The sequence below is a fragment of the Pempheris klunzingeri genome, chromosome 4 (assembly GCF_042242105.1).
Source record: "Pempheris klunzingeri isolate RE-2024b chromosome 4, fPemKlu1.hap1, whole genome shotgun sequence".
In the NCBI taxonomy this organism is placed as follows: domain Eukaryota; kingdom Metazoa; phylum Chordata; class Actinopteri; order Acropomatiformes; family Pempheridae; genus Pempheris; species Pempheris klunzingeri.
Window position 1 is genome coordinate 12612444 of NC_092015.1, and position 23074 is coordinate 12635517.

The 23074-nt window shown below is 43.1% G+C and overlaps 1 protein-coding gene across 1 annotated transcript in view; it reads right to left on the reverse strand.

Annotated features, from left to right (window-relative positions):
- Positions 1-20356, reverse strand: part of dscaml1 (Down syndrome cell adhesion molecule like 1) — a 91098-nt gene extending 70742 nt beyond the window's left edge. The window contains exons 1-3 of the mRNA XM_070829078.1: positions 20314-20356; positions 10924-11244; positions 3900-4046 (exon numbers count right to left, since the gene is read on the reverse strand). Coding sequence (XP_070685179.1) covers positions 3900-4046; positions 10924-11244; positions 20314-20356 — 511 coding nt within the window. The remainder of the gene's footprint in view (positions 1-3899; positions 4047-10923; positions 11245-20313) is intronic.
- Positions 20357-23074: the final 2718 nt, after the last annotated feature.

Sequence of the window (23074 nt, forward strand, 5' to 3'; positions counted from 1 at the left end):
GTATGGCAAAGGTATAAATTCCTTAGCCTGAGTCATTGCTGTAATATGACTCACACTGTCAATTTTTCTTCAACATTCAATAAAGCATGTTTCTGTGTCACCAGTTTAATGCAGTCAACCACAGTTTGTAATATGATTCACACAAGCGTGATGTTTGCATCTGTAAGAAAAAAACGATCTCTAATGTCACAGTGTGTGAAATTTTACAGCAAAGATTCAATCTGGTTAAACATAACACAAAATAAAACACGTAAAAAATGATTTTATCATAGAGTTAGTCATAGGTAATGACAAAAATCATGAACAGGCCTGTGAATAGGTCCAATCAAATTTCTGCATTTTTATCTTAGCTTGGCTAAAGGAGGTTGATACCATGTACTGATGTTTGAGAGTTCAATAACGATATATTGGATCATAGTCATGATACACATTCAACATACACAAGACATTCTTGTTAAAGAAAGAAAGAAAGAAAGAAAAAGGTTTCTAAGGTTTATCTCTACACTTGTCATTCTCCTGACAGTGATGACATGTATATCTACACTACCTGTCACTGAAGTGTATGAAATAAATATGCAGCTATGTGTGTGTGTTGTTTGGTGTGTGTGTCTGTGTGAGTGTGTGTGTCTGTGTGAGTGTGTGTGTCTGTGTGAGTGTGTGTGTGTGTGTGTGTGTGTGTGTGTGTGTGTGTGTGTGTGTGTGGCAGAGCTGAGCCATGGTGATGCACTAATAAAAATCAGGCAGCGATGCATCCTCACACCTTCCTCATTCCGCCCGCCGGTTCGCACCCGTTACCATGGTGACCAGATAAAACTCACACTGTTTTAAGCTCCAACTGGAGGAGGAGATGGATACTAACAAAGTGACACACACACACACAGATGAAGTTCCTTCATACACATCCGTCAACAGAGCATCCTCTTTCAGTTCCTTAACTGACAAGCAAACAAATGCTAATTTTCTAACCAACGGCAACAACAGCAAACCATCAATTAGAGGGAGAGACATGGCTAGATAGAGAGATAGCAAGAGAAGGGGAGGTAAGACACGGGAGTAAAAACCAGGATAGCCAGTCAACACACAAAGCCCTCCTCTGTTTGCCTGTCTATCTATCTATCTGTCTACCCCCCCCCCACACACACACACACACACACGCACACGCACACACGCACACGGCTCCATGAACGGGCCTCAACGCAAACAGATTTGGCTGTCAAATAGTGACACAACACCCAGGCAGGGTCGTCTCGCAGTGAGGCCAGCTGTCAGCAAACACCCTCCTGCCTCTTCATCAAAGCCCAATGAAACTCAGTTTTATTGACCAACACGGCTGTCTGTGTGACATGTGTCATCCTGTCAAACCAATACCTTGGCATACACTGTCTCTAATAAATGGCAAACCACTAGAGCATCTCGAGTGCTATCGAAAGAGAGAAAGCTGTACATGCCACCAGGATCTGATAGATGGAGTGGATGGATGGATGGATGGATAGATGGATGAGGTGTGTGGTGGAGTGTAGTGGGGTAGGAGGGGCGCACATGTGGACTCAGTGCGTGAGTGTGTGTGTGTGTGTGTGTGTGTGTGTGTGTGTGTGTGGCCGTGATGCTGACACAGGCCACCAGTCTGTACCAGGGAGGGGAAAGAGATGAGAGGAGGCTTCGAGCCAAAGATGGACGGAAAGAAGAAGAGGAGCACTGTGTTACTAATAAGACCCATTCATCAGCACTAGAGAGAGAAAGAAAGAAAGAGAATGATGGAAAACAAAAAGCTCACAAACCTTTTCAAATGCAAATTCAGACGGTGTTCTGTAGGACGATCATTTTTAGTATCGAATAACCTAACGATTGTGTTATGGGTTAGTTGATTAATCATTTTGTTTATACAATGTCTAATAAAATTCAAGAGACTAAGGTCACATCTTCACGTCTTGTCTCACTTGATTAAACGACAAAACAGAGTCAGAGCAGAAAATTCTCACGTCGGAGAAGCCAAAACAAGCATCTGGTTCTGTGGCATTTTTTGCTTAAAAATAAGTGAAATGATCAGTTGATTATCATAATAATTAATAGCCAAATAGCCAAGTATTTTTCTGAAAACTTTTACACTCCAAGAATATACAGTATTTTACAGTATTTACAGTAGATCTACTTCCAATAAATAAGCAGATATTATATATACAACTTTATCCAAAATTTACGTTCAATTATTGATAAGAATATTCTGTAATCATACTGTATTGCAATATGTCAAATGTTAATAGGGAAAATCATATTACAGTTTTTATTTATTAAAGCATATGGATGACTTGTCCTGATCAGCTTAGCCATGGAAAGCTGCTCATGTGAATATGTGTGTGTGTTTGCATGTGTTTGCGTGTGTGTGTGTGTGTGTGTGTGTGTGTGTGTGTGTGTGTGTGTGCATGTTCACACACATGTTCTTGCTTGCTCATATGTGCATGTTTTACTGTCAGACAGACTGGCCCGGTCTCACCACTCTCACACTGAGGGATCCGTGACAAGAGAGAGGGGAATCCAACAGCAAGCTTTATCGATCCAGACTGGAAACCCCCCTCAGGCCACACACACACACACACACACACACACACTACAGCTGTGCTGGATCAATGAGTGCTCCTGTGTGAAGGACAGAGCCATACAAAGAGACACACTAACACACGCACACACACACACACACACACCTCTATACACACACTATTGAGAGAGATGAAAGGGGTGCTCGGTATCAGAGAGCAAGATAAGGGGCAGTGGGAGCAATACGTATCATCTGACCTAAACAGTCTCATCTGACACCCTGCAATTTGCCATTGCTCCACGGAGCAAATGTTAACACTGCACCGCACAAGCCTGCGCACACACACACACACGCACACACACACACACACACAGACATGGCATACAGCCGCATGTAGCAGGCTCAGTTTCAAACTGATATCATCGTTCCTCTGTTAAACATTGCATGATTTGAACAGAAGATCAGATGAAGCAGAGAGAGCAGCTCCAGACACAGCAGAGCCCTAGAGGTGTGGCTCCTGTCTTTTGGGTGACTGTGATGAGCAGCTAAACAGATCTATCACTCATCAAATTAGACCCCCCCCCCCACCTCGCCCACATACAACCCTCTGTCCTTCTCTTCACACACACACACACACACACACACACACACACACACACACACACACACACACACACACACACACACACACACACACACACACACACTAGACACAAGTCTACTAATGCCTGATTTATCCCTGTAACACAGCTATTAACCACAGCAGTGTCAGATAGAGAGTGAGGAGCCAGGGATGTGCCAGGCAGGGGCCATGTCATCAGACTTCTTTTTTGAATGATTGGACTGTTTTTTAAACCTTCCTCCATCTTCTCCCACTGATAAAATGGGGAATGTCAGTGACAAAGTTAAACTGATTAGTATTGATTAAGGTCTGTCAACAGTCACAAACCTGGCAAACGAGGAGAAAATCTTCATTACAAAGAAATCTGAGGGAAAATAACATTTTTAAAACACTGACAGAAGTCAGTATTTGTGGTTTGGGATTTACTCAGTCTAAAAATAACAGGAGAGATTTCTCATTTCTCTGAGGGCAAATGTTCTTGAGTCCACTGACATATTGGAATGACATTAGATCATTTGCTTTCCATTATTATTCACCATCTGATCAAACACAGCGAGCACGCACTCAGCCAAATATAACTCAAATGGCCGAATGGAGTTGCACTGACAGTACATTTCAGCGGGAAAGGCAGATTTGCAAAGGGACAGTAACACAACGTCGATGTGGGGCTGGATTTGTCTGCAGACTGACTTAGTTTGTGTTTTTGGAGAACCTTAACTGAATGTCATCGGCTGAATTTCCTACCTGGGACGATGGAGACGGTGTCTTTCTCCCAGGACACCACGCTGACGTACTCCTGGACAGCTGAGGGGATGAGGCACTTGAACACAGCGACATTACCCCGCATGGAGCGCTGGTCGGCCACACGGACTGTGTAGGGCTCCCTGAACACTGGTGTGTGGAGAGAGGAGCTGAAGTTAGTCAGTGGAAGGATGTTGGCTGGTGGTGATAGTAAATGTCTCAGAAAGGGAGAGTCAGGCTCAGCAAACCTTGATCATTAGTTTTAACAGGTGACAAAGTGGTGAAAGTGAAAGTTACTAACAGACAACTGGTCATCAGAGGATGCCACAGGTTCTAACAGCCCATGATTGTCTTTAAATTTCTTGTTTTATCAGACCGACAGTCAAAAACACAAAAATATGCAATTTATAAGGATATAAAACACAGAAAAGTATCAAATCTTCACAGTTGCAAAGATTAATTCATTGCCATTTTAGGCCTTTAGGATACCAAATCATTGGTGGTTGTGGTGTCACCATGCAACATTGCACTTCAGCAAAATAAATTGTGGCAATAACACCTCTCACTCAAATTTCCCAGAGCTGAAAGTGGCATCTTCATGCAGCTTGTTTTGTCCAAAACCCAAAGATTTGTTGTGACATCAAAACGAGCATCAAATTCTTACATTTGCTACACTTGAACCATCACATATTTGGCATTTCTGCTCAATAAGTGACTTAAACAAAAATTGTTGGTGATTAATTTTTCTGTCAATCTGCCAATTGATTAATGGTTTCAGCACTGTATAAAAGTAACAATTCACTCTTCTTGACTTGGATGTTGACACTGTAAAGTTGACATCCTTAACTCTTAGTAAAAGCGGTAAAAAAAAAATTTCTGGTGTCCTGTTCAACCACATCAAACCAAGGTTTCTCTCTTTAGCCCCGGACTGGAAGTCACACTATGATAGTAAGGAGGGTTGACACAGAGCTGCGTTGAAGGGGATCCGCAGTGAGTGGCCCTTGGCCTTTTAAATAACAATGCCACAGATGCTATGAGACGGCGAGGAGTGGAGGGCTGCTCACGGCCGATGGACCTGTCACATGCAGGCGCCAGGCATCAAAAACACACCCCCTGCACATGGCATGCAGAGCACTAGGCTGTGAATCTGTGCCAGTGTACAGAAAGGATGGTAGTGATTAAGACAGGCTTAATGATGAAAACAGTAGCCTGTAGCTAACAAAATTATCTCTCCAGTTAACTCTGTCACATTTAGATTAGTGAGAAAATGTGAAATGCTGAATCAGAGAATACATTTTCATTAAATAAATTAAGTAAAGTGAAATTAAACTAATGGATTATTTTGGTGAAGAGGGGAGACAGGTAGTTCAAGGGCATGCTTGCTTGACTGAATGAACACTGACCTGTGCTTTGTGAGCTGAACTGAGCCGAACACCTGATCTCATTTGTATAAAGAGGCGTTGCCAAATGTTACTCCGGTAACGGTGACATATACAAAAATTAAACTGCCTGACATGAGTACGATGAGAAAAAAATATATAGTCAGGTTGGATCTGAAGCCTGATGTTATGGAGTGTTTCTGGCATCACAATCAAACACAATCTATCACTGCTATTCAACCAGGCTTCCCTTAGAAATGAGGACAGTAATGGTTTAACAATGTAAAACACACACACACACAAACACAGGGAGTGGCCCCACCCTCCTGTGTGTTCGCTCTCTCCCCCAGCTCTCCAGTGATATAATTAACACCTAGCCTGAAGGCCAGTTTCCTTGGTCATTAATAATGCTTTATGCCAGCCGCCACTGTCACTGGAACCCAGTGGAACCGAAGCCAATGTCCTTGTCCAAATGGTGGGGAGTCTTTCACCTTAAGGTCCGAGGTTTAATCTCTCAAGTCTTTGTCTGATTCCGTCCATTGCTTTTACACTGTTCTACTTTTTCATAATTGGCTGAACCTTGGACCCTTTCTTTCTTCTTTCCTGACTTGTGAAGGAGCCAAGACTGGAGTAGATTAGGGACTACTCTTTCAACACTGTTGAAATTTAACCTTATATTTGCAACTATGCCAGACATAGAGATTTACTACATTGGATTTGGGGTCTTCAGTATACCATTTGTGGTGTTACTGATGCTGATTTGTAGCTCAGCTAAATTAATGGTTGCAGTAAGATATCCTCTGGAGAGGTTATCAATTCTCACTTTGGTCACCTGACACAGAGTCCGCTAATGTGAGCTGAAGCCTCATTTGTAAACAAGTCAAAGCTAAAGGACAAATAATTCCAATCAAGTCTTCATTTCAATTCTTCACTTAAACAGCCCCTGCTTCTCATTGATGCCATCTACCTGCAGATCAATAACCAGGATTGACTGAGTAGCCACGGCTGCTGTGGCCGAGCCACCTCTTTCAATCTTTTATTTACTCTCTGATTGACCCTGCTGCCTCTCATCAATAGCAGAGAAGATCCCCAATGCCCACTGTGCCTCTTATATAGAGTGTATATAACCAGCCTGATAGCTTGTAAACGTTAAGTACAATAATGACGGACATCACGAGTCAATTCAGCAGAGGTTCAAATTCAGTCAAGGTCACCTCAGGTTTGTACTTTCTGTGCTTTGACCTCAGTTTCTCCTTTACTTGGTAACTTCTAAGAGAGTGCCGTTCAACCACTTCTCTCGCCATTAAAATCAGTCAAATAAGTCCAGTATGGCAGCATGCCCTTGTACACAACCGTATAACCAGCTCCAAGAAGAGGCAACTGTTGTGATGGCATTGTCATTTAACACACGTTCCTCTTCCAAGATATGAAAGACACAGAAAAAAAAAAAAAACATTACATATTCATTCTTTTAAGCCTTGTGACAGGATACAAATGGTAGCCCAACTGATTTGTGTGTAAATTGCACTCCCCCTCATCGCATGCGCAGCAGAATCATTAGGATGTTACTGATGCCTGACTATATGCAGCCTGGTTGCCTAGGAACGAGCTAAAACATGGGTCTGGTGCACTGGGCGCACTGGGAGGCAAGTCTTGTATCACTGTCGCTTCAATAATTAACGACGGGGAAACCAAATACTGCATTTACTTATTCATAAAGCAAGCAGCAAAAACACAGAGGAGGAGGAAGATAGAGAAGGAGAAAAATAATCAAATACAGGAGAAAATAATGAATGCAGGTTTCATTATTGAATGAATAGCAGAAGAACAGCACAGTCCTAGTGTATAGGGTTCAGGGACCCTTCTTACTGTATCAGTAAGGACAGGTTTGTGTGTTTTAGTCGGGACAAGAGGGAGATCAGGTGAGCTCACTGAACAGGTGTTCTCATTTCATTTTCTAAACTTTGTGTAAGGATGTATATGATGCACAAAAAAATGAAACCCTCAGATTCGAGCGGAATATGTTTCTTGCAGAAATGACTGCAATACTAATTGTATGCGCAAAAAGTGTGCTTTCATTTTGAGAGTTATGACACATCTGTCATTGGGTCTTTAAGCTTGTTACTAAAAGTGAAAATTATTTGTGTATCCTCAAGAATGGAAAGTGAAGAAGAAATGCAGAATGCATGGGGAGAAGATGTTCAGATGTAAGAGGAGAGTTAATCCTTAAAATACAATAAGGTCTGATTCCTGAGGCTATACATGCTGCCAAACTGCTGGCTATGATACACACACAAAAAAGCTTTGCTTTAGGGGTTAGGATCCAATTCACAAAAATCCCTTAATACCGAGTCTTTTTGTCCACGTGAAATTGATTTTCTCAGCTTTTTTCTTTGATAATAGCAGGTTTGACAACTGACAGGTTTTCTTGGAAACCCAACCGATTGCCTCCCTAATCCGTCTGAAAGAATGAACAAGTGGAGATAATGTGTTAGACATAATTCAGTGTCAAAAAACAGCCCAGTCACCAGGGATGAGTACAGTTAGAAGTAGTAGTAGAAGTAAAATTACCAACAAATGCATTTCTCAGAAATTATTCTGAGCATAATTACATAGAATTCATTAATATATATAACAAATCATTAATATATGTAGCTGTTTTTTTTTTTTAACCAGGGTTCAGTCAGCCAAGAAAGTAGGACATTACAAAAGAACTAAGGAATTAAAACAACTACAATGGGATATAATTTTTTTGTCTACTATTCTTTCAAAACCTAACATCATTAGAATACATTTTTTTCTACACCTGACTGTAGATCTGCAGTAATCAGTTTAAAGAGTAAGTGAAATAGCTATATAATCATAATAATTACCATTAGTGCAAAAGAATCCATCATGAACATGAACACATCCTGAAGCACACGTAGCACTAGGAAGAATATGGGGTAAGTAATGGGGTAATCAAAAAAAAAAAAACAGATGACAAGCAAGCAAATAAATGTTTTAATTCATTGTATCTTTTTGTCTTGTTTAAAGACCTCACTTGTGATTTTGCATGTTAAACCCATTCACCTCAAATCATAGGGCACGCTATTTTCCTTCCAAGCATCCATTGATTCAATTAATTTCCACATAGTATGGCAGACTCTTGAAATGTACTTGTTATGTAATACATCACAGTCACGTCTGCTTTCATTTTTGTCCTAGTTATCTAATTGTTGTGACAAATCAATCTGGACTTCAAACTGCGTAACTGTTACCATGTAACAATAGCAAGACAAAATTATGCAGACATTATGTTTGGTGTAATGAATTACTCAACTCAAGCAAGTTTGAAAAGTTTTCTAGTTGATTTTTATACCACACAAAAAAGAATGGAAACTAATGGCTGTCAGACTAATTTGTTTTAAACTGAAAAATAAATATCTGCAATAGATTGGTATTTACAAAGACGGAATCAAAGAAATTTAGGTAAAAATAAATGAAGAAAACTAGATAAGTAGCAATGAGAGAGCCAAATAAAAACCTGTACAGGAAAACAAGCACCCCACATAGTGATTTTCATAAATGCAGAGCTATCCAGACAGGTGCTAGTGCTATTATTGGACCACAATCAGCATGCATGGGAGAGGGTGAGAAAGAGGGAGAGGGATAGAGAGAGATGTGAAGACAAGGGGGAGAGAGAGAGAGAGAGAGAGAGAGGGAGGGAGAACGAGACGGATGGCGCGGGGGAGTGGGGGTGGGGCAGATTTTTGGGGGGGTGTCACACTGCGAACTGTCAGCTGTCATCATTCTCCTGCGCCACCTGAGACAGGGCATGCCACACCCTAGCGCTCACGCCTCTGTCGCCCATGGCAACTGCAGGGTTGTGTGTGTGTGTGAGAGTGAGTGTGTGTGTGTGTGTGTGTTGTGTAGGACTCTGGAGGTAATGAGGTGCACACACATGCACGCGAGCCCTGGTTATGGAGCTGTGGAGTTGTGGTTGCCTCAGCATTTAATTGATTAATTGTTGTAATTATTTGGGCGGGAAGGTCATCCCAACACTGAGGCTGGCTAGAAGGTCACTCTCACGCTGGAGGGACTGGACTCCTCTAGGGACCACACAGGCCATGTGGGTGTGTTTATATGTGTGTACATATATATGTGTGTGTGTGTGTGTGTGTGTGTGTGTGTGTGTATGGTAGTGAGGAAGAGAATCCGGCAGCATTTTGGAGAATCATTTTGTTCATATCCATGTGTGGGGTAGAGAACTGCTGATGGTCTTATCATGCAGGATTGATCAACACAGTCAAAATGTCTGCCTGGCTATTACCATGACCTGAAAATCCACTTTTTTTCACAATTCTGTTCACATCTTTCCATGTCTGTAGCTGACTCTCCAAAATTTTCTTGCCAAACACCCTGACAAAGAGCTGGCAACTAAACACCAAGAGCCAGCTTGATGAAAATGGCTCTATGTTTGTGTGTGTGTGTGTGTGTGTGTGTGTGTGTGTACATGTGTGTAGTTAGGGGACTTTCCAGTCCGTGGACAGATGGACAGACTGGGAGACAGGAGGCTTGCTGGCATGAGCTACGCACAGGCTGGTGTGCATGTAAATGTGTGTGTGTGTGGGTGCGTGCGTGTGCATATGCATGTGAGCATACATGTGTGCATGTTTGCTGTATACACGTGTATCCAGTGTGTATCACAGGTCATGTGCATGTGTTTGTGATGTTTGTGTGTGTGTGTGTGTGAGTGTGAGAAAGAGCATTAACACCTTCCCTCAGTGTGTTCAGCTCCTCTCTCCAGCTTTGACCTTGGCAGGGAGTGTGGACAGGTCACCAAACCAAATGTCTACGTGGCTGTGTGTCGGTCTTCTACAGGATTTTTAATACACAGGGTCAAGACACTGCGCTTTGAGACACTTCACCCCCACTGAGAGAAGTTGTAGGTGTAGGATGCCAATATGACTGCCGTTTGGGTGACCGTATTTACAGATGCTGGGCTGTAGCTAAGTAGTGCCGTCATGGCTGTATATCATACAGATCCTTCTGTATATTGTGCTGCACACAATAGTACATTGCGTGCATAATAGTTTGGCAAGGAGTTTTTCAAAGTTTGAAAAAACAATGCTGACGTTAAACTAATTTTTAAAAGTCTACAAACTGGAGATGTGGCGTTAAAAGATGTGGGTGTTTAAAGTCAAATGAAAGACCCTATTGGCTTTGGGGTTAAGGTGCCAACTGTGAATGACAACATCCCAGGTTTGTATCCGGCGGCGTCCACAGGAATGTTGTCAGCTATGCCGATTAAAACCTGTGCCGACTCCACCCCATTTGATGATGATTTCACAGTAATCTGACGTAAGTGGGAACAAAATGTTAACACCACCAACTTTTGGAGGCTTTCCATGTCACTCTTAGTGGCGTTAGCAAGCCAAATGGAGATGCGACTTGGCTAGCTTAACATAGAGCCACGCCACTACCCCCCACCTCATTTGGTCAATGTAATAAACTCAGGTACTGTCACAATTCAAAATACCTTGAAAATACAGGCAGAGACCTAAGAAACATCTCAGTACTGATGCGGTTAGTAAGACAAATTAGTGAAGTTCCCCTGGAAATGACAAAATCCCTTTGGCCATTGGCGTGGTGTGTCCCACCCTCACCTGCTTTGATGTGGATGCTGGGGCTACGAATCTTGCCTGCTTGGTTCTCAGCAGTGCAGAAGTACTCGTTGTCGTGGATAATGCTGTTATAGGCTGAGGGGGAGAAGGGGTAGAGCTGGAGGGTGCCGTTGGCATGCACGTGGCGGATATGGGGCACGTCGTAAATGTCGTCTCCGGCGGCCAGGTACCAACGCAGGACGGCATGGGGGGCGCCGCCCGCAGGGCAGGGCAGGGACACCCCCACCGAGCTGGAGAAGGTCACCCGCTGCAGGGAGGCGTTCACAAAGTACAGCCGCGTAGAGACAACATCCTCACTGTTGACTGTTAGGATGAGAGAAAGGGAGACAGAGTTAGTCAGACTTACAGGCAACATTCATATCAGACAGGTATGAGGAGAGGGAGCATCACAGTGCATCACTGCGACATTACTGGCATCCTTATCACTGACCATAAAATAAATCTAAACATTGAATTAAATAACATAGTGTATAAAAAAAAATACAATGGAAGAATAAATTTAACACTTAACCTACCAATTCAGCTTACTTATGCAACTTAAGGATGAAACAACACAATGCAGATACAAAGTATTAACACACTATGTTCACAAATGCAGTTATCGTTTACTAAAAGGAGAGCTTAGCAAAAGTACTGCTCAACAATATTTAGTGTTTCTGTCTCTTTAGTAAAACTGTGTTGAACTGACAGACTGCTGAGGTACTAAGTTGTACAATATACGATCATGATATGAGATGTGCAGATTTGCCAACTAACTACTTGGTTTTAACAAGATGAATATTCTTTGTTCATTATTTAATGAAATGTCTTCACAGTTGTGTACCATGCCATATAATGCAGAGAATGCAAACACATTTGAACAAAGAAGGAAAAGGAAGGAAAGAGTTTTTCCTTATGCTGTATTGTTGTTTTTAGGCGCAGTATGTTCTAGAGACTTTTTACAACACTTACAATAGTTTACTTATTTGTTATTTTATGAGTCAATACACTGGAATAGATTTTAAGGTGAGCATGACTCACTGTGGAATATTACTGAAAATACTACCTGATCTAACACAACTTAGACAGACGCCCACATACAGTATACAAGCAGGATCCACAGGCACTCAGGTCACCTCAACCCAAACAACTGTGTGCCAAACTGCAGTCATCCATCTCATCCCATATGCATTATCCTAATATCTCTAATCTAATATATGTGTCCAAAGAGCCCTTTGGAAATCTGCCTCTCAATCGGAGGGGAAAACGGGTCACATAACTCGACCCCTCGCCACCTTCATCTTTTCTGTTGATACCCTCCGTCTTTCAGGAATAGCAAACAGCTGCAGTTCTTAGACCTGCTTAAGTCTATCATATCTACTGTATATAGTTGTCTGTCTGTAGCTATACGAGGGGCTGAATAGCGCAGACATTTGCTGTAAAACAATGGTATTGTGGCACAGATGAAGAGCTGCTGCCAGATAAGTTGTCCTAGGGGAGACCGACCACCATATATCCTCTCCTTCAAACGCCTTCTTCCAGTTTAGAGCGGGGTAGCGAGGCGTCTTTGAAGATCTGTGCGTTTCTGTGTGTGTGTGTGTTTGCTGTGTGGGGGGTGGAGGGGATGTAGAGGAGTGTAAAGAAGTGCTGAGCTCAGCTTGGCTGGAGGCCAGGGGAAGACGCTGCACCCCGGGCCAGAGAAGTTTCTTCTCAGACAATGATACTTAATTAATCCCTTTTCCCGGATTGTGTCAACAATGCCTGGATTAGTCCTATCTCTTAAATTCGCTCTGAGCTGGGAGAAAATATGGTGCTAAGGCACATCAATGGAGATATAAAGACACTATCAGATGTCATTTAGGTTCTAATTTCTACAGCTCCTCCACATCAATGGATATCATTAGCAAGTAGCTATAAAAACGACAGACAGAGGTCCACTGGCTGCCTTTTTAAGATCTTAATACCTAATAACAACATGGATGAATGGTTGACCATTTTATATCCGCTCTGTCCAATATAAATAGTACCATGCAGTGACATAATGACATTAATAGCATGACATAAATTAAATGAATCACATAAGAAAAGGCTCAAAGGCTCAAAAGTAAAAGGATTAAGGATAAAACCCAAACTGACATAAGGTGATTTTCATGCTCACCTCCATTGTCTGTCGTCCTGCACCCATCTGCATCACTATCTCTTATCTTTTTGTGTCACTCATCTTTTTCTTTGTGTTTCCCATCTGCCATCATTCTTTCACCCTTACCAGATACCCTCTCCAAGACACAAACACACTTTCTCTCGTCTTTTCCTGCCACACCAGAGACAGGCAATGTTATGTGATTGGAATTTGTATGCCAGACGCAGAGAGTTAAACCCACATAATCTCCTTTCACATTTAACACACACACAGTCTATCCACTCTGTAATCGCACTGCTGTGGGAGGCCGATGTCCGACTTCCCTGGTTACTGTGTAAAAGTGTGGGTGTGGAACGGAAGAAGTGCTAGACAGGAGTGGAATATTGTAGACAGGACACGGGTGGCTGCTTGGGGGGAAAGGTGCTCAGGTGCAAAGGTGTTTGGATGCAACTGAGTGACTGAGCGTGTGTGTCTGCGTGTGGTAAGGTCAAAGGGATAAAGAGGTTAATGTTAAATGACTGCCTCGGTTCTTGATGTCAAACTCAGCCAACAGCAGAGGCTGAGGTGTGCAGGAAAAAGATGCGATCGCTGCTCGGGGCACGGCAGAGATGCTGAGCAGATAGAGAGTCATTGTTCTCCTGCCTACCAGAGAAAATTGGAGCAGATCCTCTGTGTTCAAAAAATCTGAATTCAGGTCAAGTTCAATCCATCCTACTGTTCGAATCCATGTCAATCACTCTCGCAGGCTGCCAGGCTGACTGATCCGCACTTTCAGCACCACGGAGAGCTCCACCATGAATGGCTGGGTGAGGAACACACACGGAAGTGTTTCCACACACAGAAAATAAGGAGGAAACTATTAACAGATGATACCGGTGACAGTGACCTGCTTCTCTGTGATGATGAACGCTATTTTTAGAAGCAGAATATTTTCATGACAAAAACAATTTATTCTAGCTGTAAAAGCCCTCACAAAAGAAACAATATCACTACACAAGAAATTGTTTTCAGATTACTATCATCCCTTCACATACTGGTACTTACAAAATAATGTTATCCTTCAAAAGCCCTACCAAATGGGTACAAGTACCCTTTTGATAGATGGGATGGCCTTCATGGAATTGTTTGATTTCACCACAGAGAAAATGGTGGGTATGGTGGATCTATGCCTGCACATGTAAAAACATACAAGGCTGAGAGATCCTGAGATTACTGCATTTATTAGTGGTTCGCAAACTTTCGCCTTTTGTCCCCTGTGAAGCAATGTCTACTCATTACCCCCTTCATCCAGCTGTTACCCCGTTATATCAGAATCATTTCTAAAGGCCTGAAGAGGTAAAATTATCAACTAATTGATGGTGACAAGAGGAAAGTCTGAATAAATAAGCGTTGTGCAGCAGAAATATATGTTTCCTCCTTTCCTGTTAATCTTCTCCTGACCCCTCAGATTTGTTCTGGCATTCCTTGTAGGGGTCCCGATTCCCAGAGTGGAAATCTTTTCAAACATAAACCATCATGTGATATCACCAAAATCACCTCAAACAAATTCAAAACACCTCGGATGCAACACCTCAAACTCTGACGGAAAACCTCTAAAAAGCAGCAGCTTATGATGCGATGGCTAATCGCTTTGTCCTATGGTATGAATTCAGGTCACTGAGTTCACAAAACACACACTCCTGCACGCAAAGACACATGTGTACAACCACACAGAGGCGAGCCTCGGTCTACGCTGCACCGATTTCGGCCTCCAGCGGACAAGACCATCATAGACCTTCCATGAAATTGAAATAAAATGTATAGATGACTACACAGAAACAAAAGAAACAATGCCATCAGCCAGATATCATAATCAACTGTAAACATCTCATACAAATAACATGAAGCACAATAACCTAGTTTTCCCTCTTTATTTGGACTACATATAACCTCAGATGGTTATCAGAGTCCTTTCATAGCCCCAGGCTCCCTTTCCACCCTTTTCCCAGCAGAGAAAGAAGGAGCAAAGGAGCAGCACTCATCTGATCCTGAACCGTATTTTGATTTCCTTCTTCAAGCCTGGATGTATTGATTACAATGAAGAAGGTCAAAGTGATTTGGGGTGAAACACCCAGAAACATCTTTCCTGTCAGCTGAACTCTTCAAAATATATTTTCTATATTTGTTCCATTTTTCCTCTTTTTTAACCTTCACTTTTCTTAATACCTGCTTCCCTTTCTGGTTTTCTTTTGACTCAAATCTTTCTTTGCTGTACACTCAAATACATTTGCACTTTTTTCCTGTTCTTGCAGTGGATATGAAAATGGAGTATGAATATGTATGTTGGAGAAGCAAGGATATTGCCTATGGTGAACCGCTATGCATAATGCAGCTTTTTCTGTCTCATCTACATTCATTCAAGCACACACACACACACACACACACACACACACACACACACAGAGATTCATACCATCACGTGCATAGGAAAACAGGGCTATAAATCCCTCTCCTTCTCCCGTCCGCATCTCTCTCTCTCTCTCTCCCCTTCAAACACACGTAAAGTCATATAAATACATTTCAGATTGCACATATACATTCATAATAGCAAGTAGATTTTCTATGTGGCAAACCATGTAGCACTACAGATAACAGCACACAAAACACATTCAGGCCAAATAACAGCTGAAGCATTGAAGTCATTGGCAATACAGTCTTTGCAGGGATGCGACAGAAAAATAGCAGAACATAAAAGGCAATAGATACGATCATGTTTGATAGAGGGTGCTGCTCATTTACTATACAAAGCCTCCAGATTGAGATATGCATTGGGGTTGCATGACAATGTGTCTCACTGCTTTTGTGTGCAGACAGAAAGGAAATAATTTCTAACATGGTGTCATTTCACTGGGAGAAACGCTGTAGTCAAGAAAGAATAACTGCATGGCATGATATTAGGGATGTGAATACACTATGCATGCACACACACGCATGGGGTGGTGGTAAACAACCCCTATACACAGTTTATGCAGTGTCAGTAAAATATTAGGCAGCCATTTCAGCATTTGAATTCGCATCTCCCACTTCAAACGGATGACTTCCGCTGTTGTAGTGGGTGTCAGATTTGTAGAGATGATTTTTTTTCCTATTCTCCGTCAGAGACAGGGCCATAAATTGTTTGATAGTGAGCCAAAAAGGAGAAAGAGACGCAGAGTGGAAGACAGAGTTGATGAAGTGTGATTGTTGGACTCATTCAAGACATAACTGTCAATCTCTCTCCGTGCGTAATGGAGAGGGCACCGGGCAACCGGACACTACTGTGCGTAAAACCTGTTGAGTGAGCTCTGAAAATCCACTTATGTGTGACAGCTTAGTGAAATAACGATGTTGTTGCTATGGACAATAAGATCTATGACTATGTAATGATAAACAGTTGGGAATCAAGTCCTTTCGTGCACTTATGTGTTCTCTTGTAAAACCGCGAAAAGGAAAAAAAAATCACTTCAAGCTGTCAGGTGAATTTTCTCCGAGTGTTTTGATGAAAGTTCAGATATCATCATCTAGCAACGAATGGCCGACGTCTTCCTGTGTTTCAAAATAAAACAAAATGTTCAGACTGAATGTGAGACTGAGTGCCTTGTACAGATGGACGTGTTTGTGCTGCATGGTTCAAATGCCAAACGCAGAGCGCCAATACTTGACAATGAAAACAGGCTTTGCTCGCCGGAGCACAACGAGGAAGGCGAGTTAACCTGAGAGTGACATGTAGCTATTACATTGAGGAGCTCTCTCTCTCTCACTCTCAAAGAAAACTGACAGGTTGTGCACGCACAGCAGGACTCGGAGCAGGAGAAATAAGACATATGGTGGCTCTTTTCGTGTTTTGATCCAGTGTGACTTTTGGAAATGATCATGCGTTATTGGAGATGTGCGCAATGGGTGGACTGTAAGCGAATTCTTACTGATTACAAACTGATTACAAACAAACCTTTACATATACACACAGTTGATGTTGGGGGTCTGTATGGCATAATTCTTGTAAAATTATACTAAAGCATGTTATTGAAGATGTGGAAATAAAACGACAAACTATATACCCTATGCCCGTCCAAGTTCTGCTCATTCACCTGCACACCCCTTTAACTTTCCTTTAAACACACCAAAAAAGTGGCTCTTGGATTAGATGTCACACGACACACTTCTCAATCCCCAAATAAGAAGTTCACCCAGAAATGATACTGTGAGATTTAAAGATAAAAAGAGAAAGGGGGGTAAAAACTCCTAAGTTGTTGCTATACTACGTCCATCAGCCACTAAAGCCTCAGCTGTCCAATCCAGACGCAACATCTGAGTGCATCGTGCGGCTGTAGCCTAGTAGCCACCAGAGTCTGACTCATAGCGCAATTACTGGGCTCCCCCTCCAAGCACTTCTCCTCTAGTCTATGTCTGTTTTGACTCCAAATTTACACACAGCCCGTGGTCTGCAACGCGGCAGATGAGCGGCTCAGGCCGGTCTCAAGAGCACCCGGGAGTCCATCATAAAGGAATGAGACAACACTCTGAACTATGTACAGGTGAGCTTACAGCGGAGGAGATGCCCAAAGTACCCTTCACACTTCACACATGCATTGAAATGGTCTTAACATTCGGTGTATTATTTACTGGAAAAGGGAAAAACGATGCTTAGTCCATGAAATGCACAAAAGAAAATAAAGTACAAGCGCAATATAGAAGCCAAACTGTTTCAGTTTAATGTCGAGTGTGTGTTGCAGGGCCCCTGTCGACTGAAACTGGATAAAACCGGAATCACATTAATTGATGAAATAATTATTGCAAGAGCTCTCACTCCATCTCGTTAACTCCGTGGCATTTTTCCTTGAAATTTGCACAATCACTGATTGAATCTCCTTAAAGTGCACACCAAAATGATTGCCGTTTTTTCCAACAGATTTAAAAATATACTCATTGCAATAATTTTTAAAGACATTTTCCACTTTCTCGGGCCCTGCTCTGGCCTGTCAGGCCTAACAGCAGATTCCCACACAGCCCTCAGATGAGTTTGTCTGAATTTTATTTCCATAACATGACAAGCAACCTCCCAAATCATGACAAAGAAGAATGAGCCCCCCCCCCCCCTTTCCTTCACTCCCTCTATCAATCCATCTATCCATCCCCCTCCTCTCCCCCTCCTCTCCGCACTCAAGGGTGCAGGTGTGCTGATATGCAGCCAAACCAAAGCAACAAACGGTCACTAATAACCAAATGAATGTCGAATTAATGACAGAAAAAAGAGATGAGGAAAAAGACAAAAAAAAATCTCTTACAAATATGTAGTGGTGTGATCTGAAACATATTTTCATACTGATGCTAGAAAAAAATAAAATAAGCTGAGAATTGTGTGCCATTCTAGGAGGCGCGGCCAAGCCAGGAAAATACGCAGTACTAATGCATATGCATGTATGGTAATAGACCTACCTTTTCCCCTTAAAATAAAGTTTATTAAAAATGCCTCACATCTAAAATACACAGCAGCCACACGAGACAATAAATCACAGTTGATTCGTGCAAGATGAGCGGAACGTGGCGTTGAAAAACATCGGGAAATGGAAGTTTGTTTTCCACTGCGTTATCTACATCTCTCCCATCTCAAGCACTCTTTCCGCTCCAGTAGCTGTTTGCAGCCCCCAACCCTCCTCCCCTCCCCTCTCCTCACCACACACATACACACACACACACACACACACACACACACACAGTACATCTCGTTCAGTCACGGGACAGGGCGATGTACAGTGTGTATAATCGAAATAGACCCTGTAATCCAATTACATACAACAAAAACAGCACAGAAGTCCTCGCCGCAGCTGCAGCCTGGCAGAGGGCACTGCCAAGGCCAGTGATGGAGACCAGGACCACGAAACACGCGCACTGCCCACTATTCTGAACAAATGCACGAGATTATTTCACATTTGTTAACTAATAAGGTTTATAAGCAGGCTTTTCCCCTTACAGACGCGTGCGTAAAGAAAACGCATGAGTGAATTAAGTGAAAATAAAATCTTGGATATTTCTTTCTGTTGTGCGGTTGTTAGGAAGTGGCAGAAATTCACATGTAACAAATAAACAGAAGATTTTGCATTTAAAAAGGTTTACTGAATCCTTCTCTTCCCCATCTGCAGTATTTAGAGTGAAGCCAATCAGTAGAATCTGGTGCCACAGAAAATGGTGGATGAATAATTAGACCAGGGATGATAACAACTGAGTCTGCATCCACTGACACTCCTACATTTTATCAAAGAAAATAAACACTGATATATCGCCTCGTCTTTTAAAAACATCCAACTGGAGCACATTATCCACAAATTAAAGGCCGGCGCTCAATACCCCCAGCATCAGTTCACACGTCTCTCATAAAATGTATTGACCCTTGTTGCCACACCGCCGCACACACTCACATGCGCGCACACACACCGGCACGCACAGAACTGATGTTTATGCACTATTTTAGTGATCCCTCCAAAAAAAACAATGAACTGATGAAAAGGATGCTTTAACCCCTAGGGACGCACTTCACCATGCACACGCGCGCGCACACGCACACACACACACACAGGGGTATCTTATATGTGTTGGGACAGGACAGAAAAAGTCAGCAAATACATTAAACTCCTTTGCCTCCTTGGACTTTTGCGAGTAAACACCCTGCAGCTGTGGCCAGCATCTGCGCTCGAGGTCGCCCGTCTATTCGTGTGCGCGCGCCTGCAGATCCTTATCAGCCTCTCCTTCTATTCAACAGCCTCCATATTCACGACACCTCCACATATTCATCATGCAAAATGCAAATGCCGCCGTCTCCCTCGTCTTAACGGACGCGCTGTGCACTTTTGAGACCTATGTGGTTTTTCTCACTGCTCACACAGATGAAGTGCATATTGATTCTGTGGTCATTAGCTTTTTGGAGCCTTTTTTTAATCATTCTACCCGCAAGCTGATGATTATGAGATGCTGGGAACGTGAGAGAAGCCCGAGCACTGGATCAGGGGGAAAATGAAGGCTTATCAGAAAGGCACCATATAAAAACAGTATGGAAAAGTTCCTCCAAAGGTGATTTAGAGTTTGATTCGTCTTCTCTGTCCCTCCTTTGAGAATTTCATCAATCCAATCCAACAGCATGCACGAACCTGTTTGGCTGATAAACACGCACAGCCAACTTGAGCACCGCACTGGAGAGCATGCAGATAAGCAACACTTGAAGAGACCCATTTCCAACCTACCTTCTTGCAAAGAATACAGCAGAAGTAAAGTTACAAGCCACATGCCATTAAAAGCAGTTATATTTCACAGGAATGTTGTGCAGTCCCCCCAAGAAGAGTGCACGGCGCAGCGGTCGGCCAGGCGAGGCTCCGTGCTGGACTGGTTCTGCTGATCCCTGGCGGTCTCTCCAGCCCTGGTCCCACACTCTCCAGCGCCGAGAAACGAGCCGCGGAGAAAGTACCGCCTCTGCTCCCTGTTCTCTCCTCCCCTTACCGGGACAGGCTGCTGTCGCCCCACCCCCGGTATCCTAATGATACGCCGTGATGGAGAGGTGAGCCACACGCGCTAAAGAGCGACCAAACGGAAACCACTGGGACCTTTGCATTACGCGCACTGGACCGACGGTTTTATCCGGCAGCTTGATGGAGTTCCAGTGGCAAAGTTCAAAGTGTATCGTTGCACAAGTCGTCCAAAATTTGTTTAAATACGAGAGAGTTGAAAGAAAAAACAAAAACAGGCGTTGGAGGAAAATGCCTGTGCGTATTTCCCTTGCAAATCAACTCGAGAATTCCATAAACCGGTTGTCATTGTCTTCGCAGTGTTGCGCACAGAGACTCGAACAGGGAAACAGTCCACAACAACAGAATGTCATTGTAAAGTTAGAAAAGAACATGTGCATTTTGGAGAGCGAAATGCAGGTGAGGAGGAGGAGGAGGAGGAGGAGGAGGAGGAGAAGCGCAGAGAAGCTGCAGCCTCCGTTTCATTCAAGGGGAAAGTGGAAGCGAGCTCTGCGCTGCGCACCTGCGTGTCACCGCCAACACTCAAACCACTTTTCTTGAGAAGAGACTGAAGAGTTGATATCAAATCAGAGCACTAGTGAATTATCTGTGATCAACTTCAATGATAAAAGGCGTTTATCAGGCCAATACTGCGCTTGAGATGGTCAATAATCTCTATGTATGAATCTTGCCCTTTGACTCCCTCTTCTCTCCCTCCCTCACACACACTCACATATAGGTACACTCACCGCCTCTTTATTTGGTACACCTGTTCAACCCCTAGTCTAGTATATCGATCTGCTGAAGTTCAAGCATCAGAATGAAGAAGAAATGTCATTTAAGTGACTTTGGTCAGAGGAAAATAGCCAGTTTGGTTTGAGATGACATGAAGGCAGCAGTAGCTCAAATAACCAGTCGTTACCATCGAGGAATGCAGAAGAGCATCTTTGAGCGCACAAGTCAAACCTTGAAGCAGAAGCAGAAGGCCACACCTGTCAGCTGGAAAAAATTTTGTCTGGCCTGATGAGTCTCAATCTCTGCTGCGACATTCAGATACTAGGGTTAGAGTTTGGTGTGAAAAACAGCCATGTCTAAATGGTAACCCTAGTCTTGAAAATCTTACAAGATTTGTCATTGGTTCATTGTGTACCACTAACCATAACTTACCCCTAAACCTAACTATAACCAGAGCTTTAATCATATTCTTTTTTATAAAATCATTTTCTTACTCATCAAGTTTTACGCTGTCCTATTTCATTCTAAATTAATTTGCTGGAAAGAAAAAATAAACTGAATCACATGGCCTCTGAGATTTTAACACTGCAAAGCTGTCTCATTCAATCTCCTCCACTTTAATGTCATTCAGTTCAACACCTGAGTAATCAACACACAATGAAATAAATACCAAAGCACAGCCGATTGTCGCTCATCCATTTCAGACCAACCATAGAAACTCTACTCGTTGTCCACTCAGTCACACTGCTTATCTGACATCAAACACCTTCTACTTGACATAACCTCCGCCATCACTCTCTCTCTGTGCCTCTCTCGGTAATATAATGTGGTGTTTTGAGTGTCGGAACCAAAAGTAGTCCTGGTTGTGGAATCGAGCTGAGGCAAGCTGTGGCCTCTCTCACTCCCACTGAAGAGCCGCTGTAGTGTGGCAGGCAAGGCAGCACACTCTGCCTCCACTCTCTATTATGTAACAGGTGGAAACACACACACCCACGCACCCTCTCTGTCTCTCTCTCAAACAGACCTGCAAACGTGCACACACACAAAAAACGACGGGGACAGATTTAGTGTGCACAGCAGCACTCCCATTACACATTCCATACATCCCGATGTGTGCTCTAAAATTATTTTGATAGACAAACACATTTCCAGCTTATTGCTTTTCCCCAGCCACAAATCATAGTCCTGGTTTAAAAGTGTAGCCTGTAGTGAATGGTGAGTGATGACGAACTGGTCATATTACAACATCCAGCACCTTGGCACTCAAACCAAGCTCCTCATACACGGAAACTCCACCCAGCAGCCCCGTATGGTAACACGTGAAGTCTCTGTCATGACTTCAAAAGGCAGCGTGGCAAGCTGGTTAAGGGGCTGATGTGAGTCGGCCTGACAGCACCAAGCAGGTTGTACTATATGTCAGCCAGTGATCATCATAGGGGCTGACAGGCTGAGCCGGGCCAGCCAGGCCGGAGAAAAGGCAAGCAGCTCCCAGACAGCTCAAGTGACTGTCACTGAGGACAGGATCCAGGACAGGCTGCCACCACACCACTAAAAACCACAGCACCATGTGACTCATCTCCATCACTCTGCTCCGTCGTTGCCTGGAGATAGGGAAGGAGATAGGAAACGAAGGGAGGCGAGTGAGAGGAAGAGAGTTTGTTGACTGAGGAAGAAACCGGGCGAGCAGGGCAGCAGAGGAACAGAAAGCAGAGGGAGGGGTGATGGGTAGACAGGGAGAGTGATGAGGCGGATAACTTAATGTGGATGT